The sequence below is a fragment of the Phragmites australis genome, chromosome 12 (genome assembly GCF_958298935.1).
Source record: "Phragmites australis chromosome 12, lpPhrAust1.1, whole genome shotgun sequence".
Classification (NCBI taxonomy): domain Eukaryota; kingdom Viridiplantae; phylum Streptophyta; class Magnoliopsida; order Poales; family Poaceae; genus Phragmites; species Phragmites australis.
The window spans coordinates 10,044,285-10,058,222 of record NC_084932.1 but is presented as its reverse complement, the minus strand read 5'-3'; the positions used below and the strand labels follow the sequence as shown (position 1 = coordinate 10,058,222).

Genomic DNA, 13,938 nt, shown 5'->3' with positions numbered 1-13,938 from the left:
TTGAGTCGTTCTTAGTTATTCGATACATTTAAATCGAGCTTCACTCACATTCAGGCTGTATGGATACATGCTACATGAGTTACAGTGTCAGTATGATCCACTTGTCAATCTTAAGTCCCAGGATCATTGCATTCATTCATACAAACAACAAAACACCTTCACGGATTCATTACATCGTCATTGCATACATCTAACCAAACACTGTTATCAAAAACTATAGGGCTCCTCCAACATATTTTCATTTAGCCAAACTATACAATACAACCTCTCTTTTACAATCAAACAGTCGCTTAATCCATCATGTCATGCTTTTGGTAGTGGGACCGTCCAACGCATCATGTCGTGCTTTTGGTAGAGGGACCGTCCAACGCACTAGCCACGATGCGTCCATTCCTCTAAATGATCTCCTCTCCTCAGATCCAAAACACACTTCCCTCTCGCTGATCTTCTCTCACCTCTCGCGTGCCATGGCCAACGACAAGCACGCAACGCAGCTCCTGCTGGCATTCATCTCCCTGGCGCTTGCCGCCTTGGTGGACGGCGCCTCGACGACCGCGCAGTTCCGTTTCTACATGCACGACACGGTGACGGCATCGGCAGGGAGCCCCGCGACGGCGGTGCGCGTGGTGAGGGGCGCGGCGCCGCTGCCGGGCGACCCCGTCAACCGCTTCGGCGACCTGTACGTGATCGACGACCCGCTGACGGAGGGGCCCAGCGCGGCGTCCCCCGTCGTTGGACGCGCGCAGGGGTTCTACCTCTTCGCGTCCCGGTCCGACCCGGCGCTGCTGCTCTGCGCCGACATGGTGTTCACGTCGGGGAAGCACAACGGAAGCGCCGTCGCCGTGCTGGCCAGGGACGCCATCCTCGACGACGTCAGGGAGTTGCCGGTCATCGGTGGCACCGGCGGGTTCCGCGGCGCTGCCGGGTACGGCCTGCTCAGGACGCACGCCTTCAACGCCAGCACCAACAACGCCGTGCTCCGGATCGACATGCACCTGAGCGTGTAGGCGCACGTACGCACGTAAAGTACGTGCATGTCGTATATATATATACTGCCTCTGCACGTACGTATGGTTGGGTTTTCGTGGTGATTTTTTCAGGGATCCTAGTTGTTATTGTGCACGGTTCAAGTGCTATTGGGTTGTGATATCTAGGGTAAAAACGGACGGGAGAAATCCTGTCCTATTTTCTATATTTCTTTTGATTGTTTTTTATTTTTAGATTTAAATCGGAACGGAACAAAAATAGGAAATTTAATGCGAAAATAGTGTTGAAAACGGTTTATAAAATTTTTCGACCGTATTTTTTAAATCCTATTTTTATTCAAGAAATTTTCATAAAATTTCTATATTTTTATTTAAGCTCACAGCCACTCAAACCGGTCCAGTAACCCACTAACAGATCACGTTTCCATTCCATTCTCGATGGACCACCCGCCCACCCTAAATTCCCGTTCCAACCCTAATCGTCTTGCGTGCTCACCCTTGCCTCCGCCTTCCTTGCCGCCCCCGGAAACGCATTTGATTTGTGCTCTGCGATGCTGCGTGCAGGTGGGGAGTGAGGGATCGGGGATCTGGGGAAGCACGGGTACGAGATGGCGACCGCGGCCACTGCAATCCACCCAACCACCATTTCCTCCTCTCCATCCAAGCATTCGAGAAGATTGCGCTCTGGAAGGCCGGCGTCATGCCCATCCAGTACCGCCGGTTTGTGCCATTACTGGCTGCTTGTTTGCTACTAGATCTGATGGTTTTTCTCCGTGTTCACTTTGCGTGAAACTGTAAAAGCGCTAGCTGAGCTAGAATTATGTTGGCTAGCGCAACGTGGAACCCAAGAAAAGCTGAATTGCAAGTGTCCGTTGGTTAGGAAAGCGTAGAGGCGTGGAAGTGAACCCTCGTCCAGTATGGTCAATTTGTGTGATGGTTCAACCAGATAGTATCATCAGTTGACATGATCCTTTTAAGTTGGTTAGGTGTCAGGGTTGAGTAAAGCACCTGTGAATCGCTGATGCAGCTATGACTACCAATAAAACTGTTCTGTAGTGACGCATGCGTATTAGAGTTCCTTTTTGTTGCTCTGCTTCTGATTAAGTGGCTTTTCGGCTTGGATTGAAACAGAGATGATAACTGGTATCTTTTTGTCCCATGTTTTTTTATTTGTTTAATTTAAGTTTAGAATGGATAATCAGTAGGGTGAGTTACAACAACACACACCAAGGTTAAAAATATATAAAAAATGTTCATATCAGAGTTAGTATCTGGGTTTGGCCAAATCTAGTCAAAACTGCAGACTTTTGAAAAAACAATGGGCAGAATTTTGTGAGAATATATTGTTTTGCAATGGTTGCCTCTAAGGAGTGGATGGACTACATTTATGACAGCAAGCAAGAAATGTGTCAACAACATCTGCACCAATACATGAGCATTTAACAGCAGACAGTTTATTTGCTTCCTAGGGCACAGGAGATGCTCCTTAGTGTTTGCCGCCCCCTCCTTCCTCGCGGCCCTCGGAAGAAAGTTTATGTCTAGATAACTGGATTGTGACGCATATCTAAGTCCCAAAACATCAGCTTATAGTGTTGCATATTCTCAAATTTCCCTTATGAAAATCATCTTTGGTTTGTGCTCATGTGCTTCAACTTCCATTTTCTGCATACAGGGGAACTCAAGGGGGTGCAGTCCTGTCATTGCCTCATTGGATTAAGCTGGCAAGAGTTTGTTCCTCGTTGGATTATCCTACTGATGCTGCTATTCTAATCTGGATTAAGCTGGCAAGAGTACTTTTTCCAAATAAAAATGATTTGCGGTATATTTTGCTAAAATATGCACTGATATAGTGATATATCCTGATCTATAGTATGGTTACTTATGCGGAGATGTCCGATCTTCCCTAGGTAATATGATAAGTCAATTTAGTGGAGTTTCAACATTGATGATCCAAAGACTCTTATCAGAACAGATCAAAAACCTTCGCAACCACTACACCACTACTCCGTGGTTATCAACTGTGTTAAGACGTGGTTGACCTTGCCAAGATGGTTTTTCTTACCATCAAATCGAGAACACAATCAAGATCAGGTAGATGCAATCTGAATATTGCTGATTAACAGTGAAATACTTGAGTTGGGGTTCAACGAACCAATAAATAGCGAAACTGTCTAAAATAGAATAATCTAAACTAAACTCGAGTCTAAACTATGACGGCTACTGTATATTTATAGGGTATACGAGAAGATCGATCTAGAGTTGTGCAGTCATGGAAAGATGCGTACACAACCTGAACTATAACCCTAACACGATTACAAGACCCAACTAGATCAAAAATGGTGGTGCAACACCTTATTTCTTTGACTCTGACTAAACTATAAGTAATATTTGATCGAGCTCATATCCATTGCAAATGGCTTATCTTAAGATTTCTAGAATGTCCAAGATCGCCTAAAACGAACTTCGTATGAGAGAATTACGCCCGTTTTACTGACATGCTATCACAACCACGACTTCGACCACAACTATGACTAAAGTTCAGCATCGAGTCCGAGTAGACTTGGCCTTCGAGGGGTGATGTCTGGGTAAGGTTGTGGTGCTTCTCCCACATTCTTAAATAATAAAACATCACAAGAATATAGTAACAATTCATCAAAGAAAGCATGAACAGCGAGAAACGACTTTACCTGGTGGTCTAATTATTATGTACATGCTCTTGTAATTGGACCTTGTATGACTTGAGAATTATTGGCGGTATTGATCGTATCCGAAGGAGCCTTGAGGATCATTGGCGGTATTTATCATATTCGAAGGAGCCATAGACTCATCATCCTCCCCCTCTTAAATTGGAGTCGTTCTCGACTTAAGCTCTTCTTCTTCTCCCAAGTAGGGTCCAAATCTTGGTGGTGGAGTGTACCGACCTCTGTTTGACCATCGGTCTGGAAATGACACGTAGTAGAAAACAGAAGCGTCATCCCCAATTTATTCCGAAGTGATCTCCAAAAGTGACTCAAAAACTTTGTGTTATGATCCGAGATGATAGTATTAGACACTCCATGTAATAGAACGATTTCCCTGAAAAACAAATCAGATATGTTTGTAGCATCATCGCTCTTATGATAAAGTATAAAATGTGCCATTTTAGAAAATCTACTACAACTACTAATATGCTATCCCTCTCCCTCATTGTCCTAGAAAGTTCTAAAACAAAATCCATAGAAATATCCTACCATGGTGCACTAGGAACAGGAAGAGGCATATAAAGATCATGTGGATTTAAACGAGATTTAGCTTTGTTGCAAGTGGTACAACATAAAACATAGCGCTCAACGTCACGTCTCATCTTTGGCCAAAAGAAGTGGGTGGTCAGCACATCTTCAGTCTTCTTTGTTCCAAAATGTGCCATCAATCCTCCTCCATATACCTTATGTAACAACAAAAGATGAACAAAGTTAGCTGGAATGTATAGCTTGTTAGCACAATAGAGCAATTCTTCATTTAGCACATATTTATTTCATATTTCCCCTTCTTTACAATGTTCAAGCAATTCTTTAAAGTCTAAATCAGCAGCATATAAGTCCTTAATAGTCTTTAAACAAAAATCTTATGATGAAGTTGAGATAATATGGCATAACACCTAGAAAGCGTATCAGTAATCACATTGTCCTTTCCTTTCTTATGCTTTTATGACATATGAAAATGACTCAATAAAATCGACTCATTTAGCATGTCATTTATTCAATTTAACTTGACTCCTAATATGTTTTAGTGATTCATGATCAGAATATATAACAAATTCTTTATGTCATAAATAATGTTGTCAAGTTTCAAACACACGAACTAAAGCATACAATTATTTATCCTAGGTAGAATAATTTAGACTTGGCCCACTTAATTTCTCGCTAAAATAAGCAATAGGTTTACCTTCTTTAATTAACACACACAAAATTTCAATCCCTCTAGCATCATACTCTAGCTCAAAGGTCTTACCAAAATCAGGAAGTTTGTGTAAAGGAGCATGAGTAAGTTTCTCTTTAAATAACTTGAATGTTTTTTCTTGTGTAGGTCCTCATTTGAAAACCACTCATTTCTTTATCAATTCATTCAATGGGGCAGCAATAGTGCTGAAATCCCGCACAAAGCGCCGATAGATATCCGCAAGACTATAAAAGTTTCTCACTTGAGTAACAGTCTCAGGGATTGCCTAGCTCTTTATGACTTCAATTTTTTTTGCTTCATCCACTTCTATTCCCTATGGAGTAATAACATAGCCAAGAAAAGGGACTCGATCCGTGCAAAAGATGCACTTTTCGAGGTTACCGAACAAACGTGTATTTCTCAAAGCATTAAAAACAACACATAGATGATCAAAGTGTGACTCATGTGACTTACTATAAATCAAGATATCATCAAAGTATACCACCACAAATCTTCCAATAAAAGCACGTAAAACTTCATTCATCAATCGCATAAAAGTACTAGGTGCATTAGTTAACCCAAAAGGCATTACTAACCACTCATACAAGCCAAACTTAGTTTTAAACACAGTTTTTCATTCGTCTCCTAGTTTCATTCTAATCTAGTGGTAACCACTTCGCAAGTCAATTTTAGTAAAAAATATAGAACCACTTAACTCATCACGCATGTCATCCAGCCTAGGAATAGGATAACGATATCTTATAGTAATATTATTGTTGGCTCTACAATCAAAACATATACATCAACTACTCTCTTTCTTACAAACCAAAAGAACAGGAACAACACAAGGACTAAGTCTTTCTCGTACGTACCCGTGATCCAAAAGGTCTTCGACTTGTCACTAAATTTTCTTAGTCTCTTCCTCGTTTGTCCTATATGCAGCACAATTTGGCAAAGTTGCTCTCGAAATCAAATCAATTTCATGTTCTATTCGTCAAATTGGTGGTAATCCCAGGGATACTTCAGCTGTAAAATATCCACAAACTCCTGCAAAAGGTTAGCAACATTAGGAGGCAAAGAACTAGATATATCATCGAGTGAAACTAAAACATCTTTGCATATCAAAGCATAACATGGTAGCTGGTTGTCATAAATTTCAGTAAGGTCAAATTTTATAGCAAGCATAACACACCTTTTAAATTTAATTCTATCGGACTTAGAAGTTGTTGTCACCTTCTCCTTTTTGGGTGGAAAAATTTGTTTTGCTACTTGCTGATTTTCAGATTCATACTTATGCTCCTTTCTCTTATTTTCAGCTATTTCTTTTTCACAATTTCAGCAAGGGTTAAAGGTTGAAAGGTTATTTTCTTTCCTTTATACATAAGGGTGTACTTATTACTTCTACCATGATGTGTTTCATCTGTATCAAACTCTCATGGTCGATCTAGCAAAAGAGAGCATGCTTGCATGGGTACTACATCAAAATCATCACAATTATGGTATGAAGCAATAGAAAAATATATCCTAGCCATTTGCATTACCTTCACCTTACCGCTGTTGTTGAACCAATGAATATGGTAAAGGTGAGGATGGGTTCTTGTCAGCAAAGCAAGCTTCTTGATCAAATCTAAACTTACCAAATTATTGCAACTCCTTCCATCAATAATGACGCGAACATGGTAATCCTTAACTACGATGAATATCTGAAATAAATTGTGGTATTGTAGCTATTCCGCTTGCTCTATTTGAGTGCTTAACACTCGCTGCACAATAAAGGTCCATAATTCTCCATGGCAGTAGCACCGAATTCTTTCTCATGGTCAATATTCCTCGTGTTCGTCCTCTTCACATGCAAGGTTAGCTGCAAGAACATATTCATCCTTAACATCACTAGCACTTACATATCCACCGTCCTCTGTTGTAATGTATGCTCGCTGACTTGAGCAATCCTTCATGACATGGCCTATTCCCTTACATCGGTGGTAAATAATTCCAGTCATGCGACCAGTCGAACCAACCAAAGAAGAGCTCTTCGCTGGAACCTGCACACTAGCAAATTTGCTTACCTCGGTAGCGTGTAATGGTGTCGAGGGTACTACTGAACGCGTCCTACTTGAGAAGGGGGCAACAAACCGTGAAGCTGGACGTGGGGCTGCTTTGTCTTGACCTGGCATTGATTTTGAAGTAGTCGAGCTTTCAAAATTATTCCTTGGCCTCTGTTGTCGTCCCTGTAATTCTATTTTTCTTATACCTTGATGGTTGAAGTTCAATCGGTTCCTTTGTCGTTCATCAGAGGTGTCAAGTTCTTGCCTCAAAATTTCCTCATCCACGACAGACTCCTCTTGTTCATGAGCTGCACCATGAGGATCCACTTGACCATTGTTTGGTGGCGGATTAACCAATCGATCAAAGCGTGTATTGAGCATTGCAATGATTTCATTGAGTCGCTGCAATGCGGTATTGGTTCCCGCAAAATTCTTGTCAATCATCATTAATAGTTTATCGATGATCATCCAACAACATTATGAGTTCTTCCCTCAAAACACACTCTTTCGTATATAATATTTGACCTTCCATAGTTAGTAGCAGACATAAGATAACAAAAGATATTATTCCTATTGATTACTAGATAGTGGAAAATGAAGTTGAGTCACACACTCTTAAGCGTCTTACCACGCTCTTGCAAGTGTTCTTACCAATCACAACAGTTGGCACAACCGGTGGCTAGTTCGTGATACCTTATCAGGTGCACGTGTGGTAGTTGCAAGAGAAGAAACCGTTCTGATCGAGAGAATGTGTAGCTTGAATAGACAGTATTTAGTAGCAAGGAATAGCAATAATTGAAATCAGATTAGAAAAGCTGAATAAGAGTCTACAATACTCATCACAGTTGCTGGCCCGAACACGTTCCTAGAACTAGCTCAAGCAAGCCAGAAACTATAGCAGACACAGACACAAGCACAATGGAACAAATTCGAAATACATACTGATTTTTTTAATTCTCTCTCTTTTTTTGAAGCTCTTTGCTTTTTGCTTCTTCTTTTTTTGCGAATGTGACACAAACTTAAAACACTTCTACTGTCTTTTCTAAGACCAGTGAGGTACGTGGGTCACAAATTTTTCCAAAGAGCAGGGGTATAAAGGTAATAAAAAGATTATCTCTCTCTCTCTGAACTTTGGCTACCTCTGTTTCAGCTATGGTGGTCGGATCCGAGAAGGTGAGCAACTCCGACTAAGTGGTCGCGGTGACTAGATGGTCGTACCCTGAGTGGGTTGTCATAGTGACTGGTTGGAACCTGAGTGGATGGTCAGAGTGACTGGTCGAACCCCAAGTGGGTGATCGGAGTGATTACTCGGCTATAACAAACAAGGACTCGACACTAGAAAATAGGACACGATGACTTAACCAGCAACAAAGATACCAATGATGGATTCAAACTCAATAAACTAAAAACAAAATTATGAAGGGAACAAAGTGGTTTGGACAAATCTTTTTGTGGGGCAATTTTCTAGACTTTAGGTAATGGAACAAAACTAAACAAAGGGGATAACTGAGATTACCTAACGGGCAAACCTAGCTCTGATACCATATGATACGGGGATGCCCGATCTTCTGTAGGTAATATGATAAGTCGATTTGGTGCAGCTTCGATGTTGATGATCTAAAGATTTTAATCAGAACATATCAAAAACCCTCGCAACTACTACACCACTACTCCGTTGTTATCAACCATGCGAAGACACGGTTGACCTTGCCAAGAAAGCTTTTCCTGCCAGCAAATCGAGAACATAAGCAAGAATAAGTAGATACAATCTAAATATTACTAATTACCAATTAAGTACTCAAGTTGGGGTTCAATAAATCGATAGACAGTGAAATTGTCTAAAACAGAATAAACTAAGCTAAACCTAAGCCTAAACTATGACGGCTATTGTATATTTATAGGGGGACGTGGGAAGGTCAACTTAGGGTTATGCAGCTATAGAAAGAACCGTACACAACCTGGACTCTGACCCCGACACGATTATAAGATCTAACTAGGTCTAAAATGGTGGCACAATACATTATTTCTTTGACTCTGACTAAACTATAAGAAATATTCGATCAATCTCATATCCATTGGAAAGGGCTCATCGTAAGCTTTCCAGAATATCCAAGATCACTTAAAATGGACTTCATATGAGAGAGTTACGCCCGTTTTACTGACGTACTGTCATGAGACTCGACCACGACCATAACTAGAGCTCAGTCTCAAGTTTGAGTAGATTTGGCCTTTGAGGGGTGACGTATGGGCAAGGTTGTGGTGTTTCTCTCACATTCCTAAGCTCATGGCTCCTTCGGATACGATCAATGCAACCAATAATTCTGAAATCATACAAGGTCCGATTACAAGAGCACGTGCACGACAACTAGACCACCAGATGAACTCGTTTCTCACTGTTTATACTTTCTTGGATCAATTACTACTAAATTCTTAGACAAACCACTAATCACAGAAGAACTAACTGCTAGTATGCTACTATAGTAATTGGTTAAATGCTGGAAGCAGATGCCAAAATTTTGATGTAAAAGTGAACAAGAGATTCAACAGAAGGAGATAAACCACTAATCATAGAAGAACTAACTGCTAGTATGCTACTATAGTAATTTTTGGGTAGCATATAGTCGGTGTTTCAGGATCAAATTATCGGTTCTCAACCGATACCAGTGTGTTTCCATTTGGATTGGTTCATTTTTATATCCCAAGTCCATTCCTGTTTTCAGCTATCCTGTTTTCGAGAGAAAATATATAAGTAAAAACGGTTAAGTGGTTTTTCTGACCGTTCTTATTTGTTTCCATCCCTAGTGATATCATGTTGGTAGCATATATTAATTCTTGTTAATAACTGTAATGCTTTTTGTGGAAATTATGTGGAGATGCTCAAAAATATTATAGCTTCTACAAGATAAATTTAGGTTTATGCTATCGTATCGATTGCAATTTTGGCTTTTACCATCAATTTTGTAATATTTAGCATCATGTCACTGGTTCAAACCTTATTAGGCTTATATCACTAGTTAGATCGAATCAATGTCATAAACAAAATAATTTTTTTATCCAACCATGCCAACTAGTAGCAAAGACAAAATAAGTTTTCAAAATTAGTGACACAAACCGAATAATTATAAAAGCGATAGCAAAAACCAAAACTGCAATTGACACGATGACATAAACCTAAACTGATCCTCTTTGTTCGGTCAGATGTACATATCTTAGAGGTTTTTTTATTTTTATATTTTTTGATTAAAAATTTAAATAAATAGATTCCTCGTGAAAAAAATTGCAAAACTAGGCGCCTGCAGCCCCCTGAGAGGGTTGCAGCCCTCTGAGAGGGCGGTTAGGCCTGCTTACCACCCCCAAGAGGACGGGTGACCTAACCGCCCTCTCAGAGGGCGGCAAGGGTGCTAACCGCCCTCTCAGGGGGCAGGTAGGGCTCGGGAGGGCGGTTAGCAGCCTAGCCGCCCTCTGAGGGGGCGGTAATGGTATTTTTTTGCTAAAAATTGCAAAATTTTATGTTTTTTTGTCAAAATTTAAAATAGGGAATTTACAAATTTTGGAATTAAAAAGATTGAAGAGGAGTGAAAACAGTATACTGAGGAAGTGAGAATTTGGAGTAGGTTACGTAATTGTCGGAGAATAAAAAAATCAGTATTTGTGAACAAATTGTATAAGTGAAGCACTCGCAGCATATTACGCGGGTATGAGGTTGCGAACGGTGACAAACATAATATTAAACATACGGTGGAAAACATTACATGAGACTGTAACCACGATGACACGACAAGGAAAAGAAGGTGGTATGTACGGTTCGCACTAAGACCTACTTATTAGTGCGCTGCTCCTAGTCATAACATGCCTTAGGGAGTGGAAGTATGTCGGGTTACATTAGATACTCTCTACTGAGTGCATCTATGATATTTTCCTTTTTAGAGGGCATCGGGACCTACCGCCTTAGCACGGCGGGCTCTCTCCCGCTTCCTTGCCCTCTCAGCCTCCCGAGCCTGAGCCACGGTATGGTCGTGCGCCTCCTTCCTCATGCACTCTTCTTCCTCCCGCTTTAGGTGAAGTTCCTCTTGTTGTTGCTCGTACTCCCGACGTGCATAAGCTTCCCTTCTCCACCTCATGTTTATGTCGACCCACTGCTTCTGTTCCTCATTTTGCTCATTGTCGAGCCATTGAATAAAATTACAGAGCAGTGGAGGGGACTGAAGAAATAGAACAAGATGAGCAATTAGTAAACATGGTGCAAAATTGGCAAAGATGTGACTGATATTTGTTGCTATACCGGTGGATACTCATATGTTCCATGTTGAAGCTTGTCATATTCGTAGTTGGCACACATGAAGAAGCGCAGTCCATAGGTGTATGAGATGTCCTGCGACTCACGGAGCCTGCAACGGTCACCACAGAAGCACATCGGTAGTTTGATACCTTGAGGGATGAAAATCCACCAATGTTTCTATGGTGGGTTTGGTGGAGCTGAAGAAGACATTGCACTTGAGAGATCTGAGAAATGAGTGGTGCATCAACGTATGGAGGTTCGGCTATTTATGGTGGGGGAAGGCAGGAGTATTGGATTCGCTCTTGAAGAAAGGAGTGAGTGGAAGGGCTCAGATGGTGGTAGGAGCATTGAATTCCATCTTAAAGAATGGGAAAGTTGTGTCATTAATGATGGACAGAGATTCTGTGTGTATTGGTACCTGTGTTGTCATTTATTGTGTGGTAAAAGTTATCCGGTGTTGTCACTTCTTGTCTAAAGCCTGCGCAAGGAGACATGTTGTCATTTCATGGTTAAAATTCAGTAGTGTGGTTACTTATTGATTAAAGTTACACTCCCGACAGAATAAGAGAGCAGTCACTTCATGTATAAGTAGCTTTGTAAGATATACTTTTCTAGATCTGTCGTGAACGGTTCATACAAGGGTGAGGAAGATATAATGTAGCGTGTGGTCATGTCAGATTAAGAAATGCAACTAGCATGCCATCACATTGGAATAAGAAATGCAGTTACGACATGCTAAGTGGACCATGTGGACCATAAAGATTACACGCGTCTGAATACGTAAGAGTACATAGCGAATTGAATATGCATATGTAAGTTACAAAAACAAATGTAAAATCCTACTGCTGTCTCCCTCACTGCCGTCGGTCGTACCCCCTATCGTGGTCCCGATGCCGCTGGTTGACCCTCACGTGGCCCCTGGAGTAGGTGAGGGGGTCGGGTGGACCGACGTGTCTGGTAGGCCTAGTAGGGAGCACTGGTGTCGAGGCCTCGTCCTGCGTGGGCTGTGTTCGAAGTGGAGCACTGGGTACCTAGGACCGCTGGAGGACGTCGTAGTCAGTTGTGCCCCCGAAGAAGTCCCGAACGAGGTCGTACGCGGGGTCCGAGCCAGCCTCATCCTCTTGACTAGGATACAAGGACTGTGAAGGATCTGCTGGCGTCCATGTGTACTGGCTGGAGGGGCCTACGAACAAATAATTATATTAGATATGGACAATGTGGAAATGAAAGTAGTAGTAAAAAAATGCACAATTGTATCTGCATGGTATGCCGGTGCAGCAGAAAATGGCCAGACGGGCGTGGCGTAGTATGGCTCGAACAGTGCTGGTAGGATAGGGCGTGGGACAGCTGAAGACGGGTTGGCCTCATCACCGAAATAACCTGTGGACAACATTAGATGAATTGCTGAATATATTGAACACGGGGATGCAGTGGCGCCCAGTACCTGAGGGTGGACGCACAGGGCTCGGTCTACGAGGTTACGTCGAGGCTTGTGTAGGTGCACCTAATATTTATTTAATAATCATTGCACCAGTAAGAAATGAATATATTTCAATGCTGTGCGAATTAAAAATTCGTACCTATTTGCTCCGAGGCTGCATGACGTGGTAAAAGGGTTGTGTGGGTGCCGACACCAATGAACGGTGGTGCACATCTGACCTCTGGGACGACTCGGCGTGGACCCCACTAGACCTGGGAGGTGCTCCAGCTACATCTGTGGTGGACAGGCATGAAGTAAGCTTCAAGGCTCGCGCGGTCTTGTCGAACACCCGCTTGACAAAGCCCGCGACATCTGACGCACTAAGGTGCACCCCTTGCCTGAGACGGTCCATGGTACCAGCTGCATCCCTATGGATATCGTAAATGATATCGGCATGCGGATACAAACAAGAAAAAAATAATTTAAATGTACAGTTTTTGTTCCTCGAGTATGGACTACTGACTTGTAAGTAAAACATACCGCCAAAGCAGCGTCCTCATCCCAATGGACCAGATACGCCTCCGTAGTCGACGCAACGTGGGGCCGGACACACTCAGGGGTGTAGGTGACCCATGTGCGTGTACATGGAATGTACCAGCATAGGTAGTCGTTGAAGCTCCACTCGTCGAAGGGACGCGCCTCCTCCACGACATCCTGTAGCGCTTGAGCCCATGCTGAGGCGTATGGGGCCAAGCGATCTGCTCAGACGTTGCCAGCCAGCTGGTTTTTGTGTGTGTACCTGTAAATGAACCATGTTAACTATAATTCACAGTAAGACGAATGTTACAAAAATTTTAATTCTGTATATGTACCTATGGACGTGCACGGGGACAGTACGAATGTGGACGAGAGGGAATGCTTGGTGACGGCCAAACTGCCGCATGATGCAGTGCAATGAGTACTCCTCGATGTAGATGTCGAAAACAAGCAGTGCCGTCGTAAGCCAGTACTCCTCACTGCGGGTACACAACGGCGACAAACCCAAACCCGAACGGCCTTGGATGGCCAAGAAGCTGTACGGCTGCCAGACCACGTCGTCTGGACGTAGCCCGTCGAACTGCGACCAAAAATGCTCGTAAGCGCTGCGAGGCTGCTCATGCGCCCAGTGTGGCTATGTGACAAACATCGTTAGAATTCATTAGAAATAACATGCGTGCCAATGAAAGTGTTAACAAAAAGTACGTACCCGACGACGACACCAAAGTGAGGCCATGTAGGTGCGTCCTCCTC

At 42.4% G+C, this 13,938-nt stretch overlaps 1 protein-coding gene across 3 annotated transcripts; it reads left to right on the top strand.

Annotated features, from left to right (window-relative positions):
* Positions 1 to 322: 322 nt before the first annotated feature.
* On the top strand, positions 323 to 3,027 carry LOC133886116 (dirigent protein 21-like). 3 transcript variants are annotated; one of them, XR_009903342.1, is made up of 3 exons: positions 323 to 1,026; positions 1,551 to 1,706; positions 2,659 to 3,027. XR_009903342.1 is itself a non-coding variant. In XM_062325847.1 (2 exons), exon 1 carries the CDS (start codon positions 468 to 470, stop codon positions 1,005 to 1,007), a length of 540 nt encoding a protein of 179 aa, XP_062181831.1. In that variant the 5' UTR covers positions 323 to 467; the 3' UTR covers positions 1,008 to 1,026; positions 2,659 to 3,023. The 3 variants fall into 3 exon arrangements, 2 of the variants coding, with proteins under 2 accessions (XP_062181831.1, XP_062181830.1); XM_062325847.1 differs by lacking the exon at positions 1,551 to 1,706 and having other exon boundaries at positions 2,659 to 3,023; XM_062325846.1 differs by lacking the exon at positions 2,659 to 3,027 and having other exon boundaries at positions 1,551 to 2,081.
* The last annotated feature ends 10,911 nt before the right edge of the window (positions 3,028 to 13,938 follow it).

Excerpts from the sequence above, each read along its gene's own strand:
- LOC133886116 (XM_062325847.1), top strand. The coding sequence starts at position 468 with ATGGCCAACGACAAGCACGCAACGCAGCTCCTGCTGGCATTCATCTCC.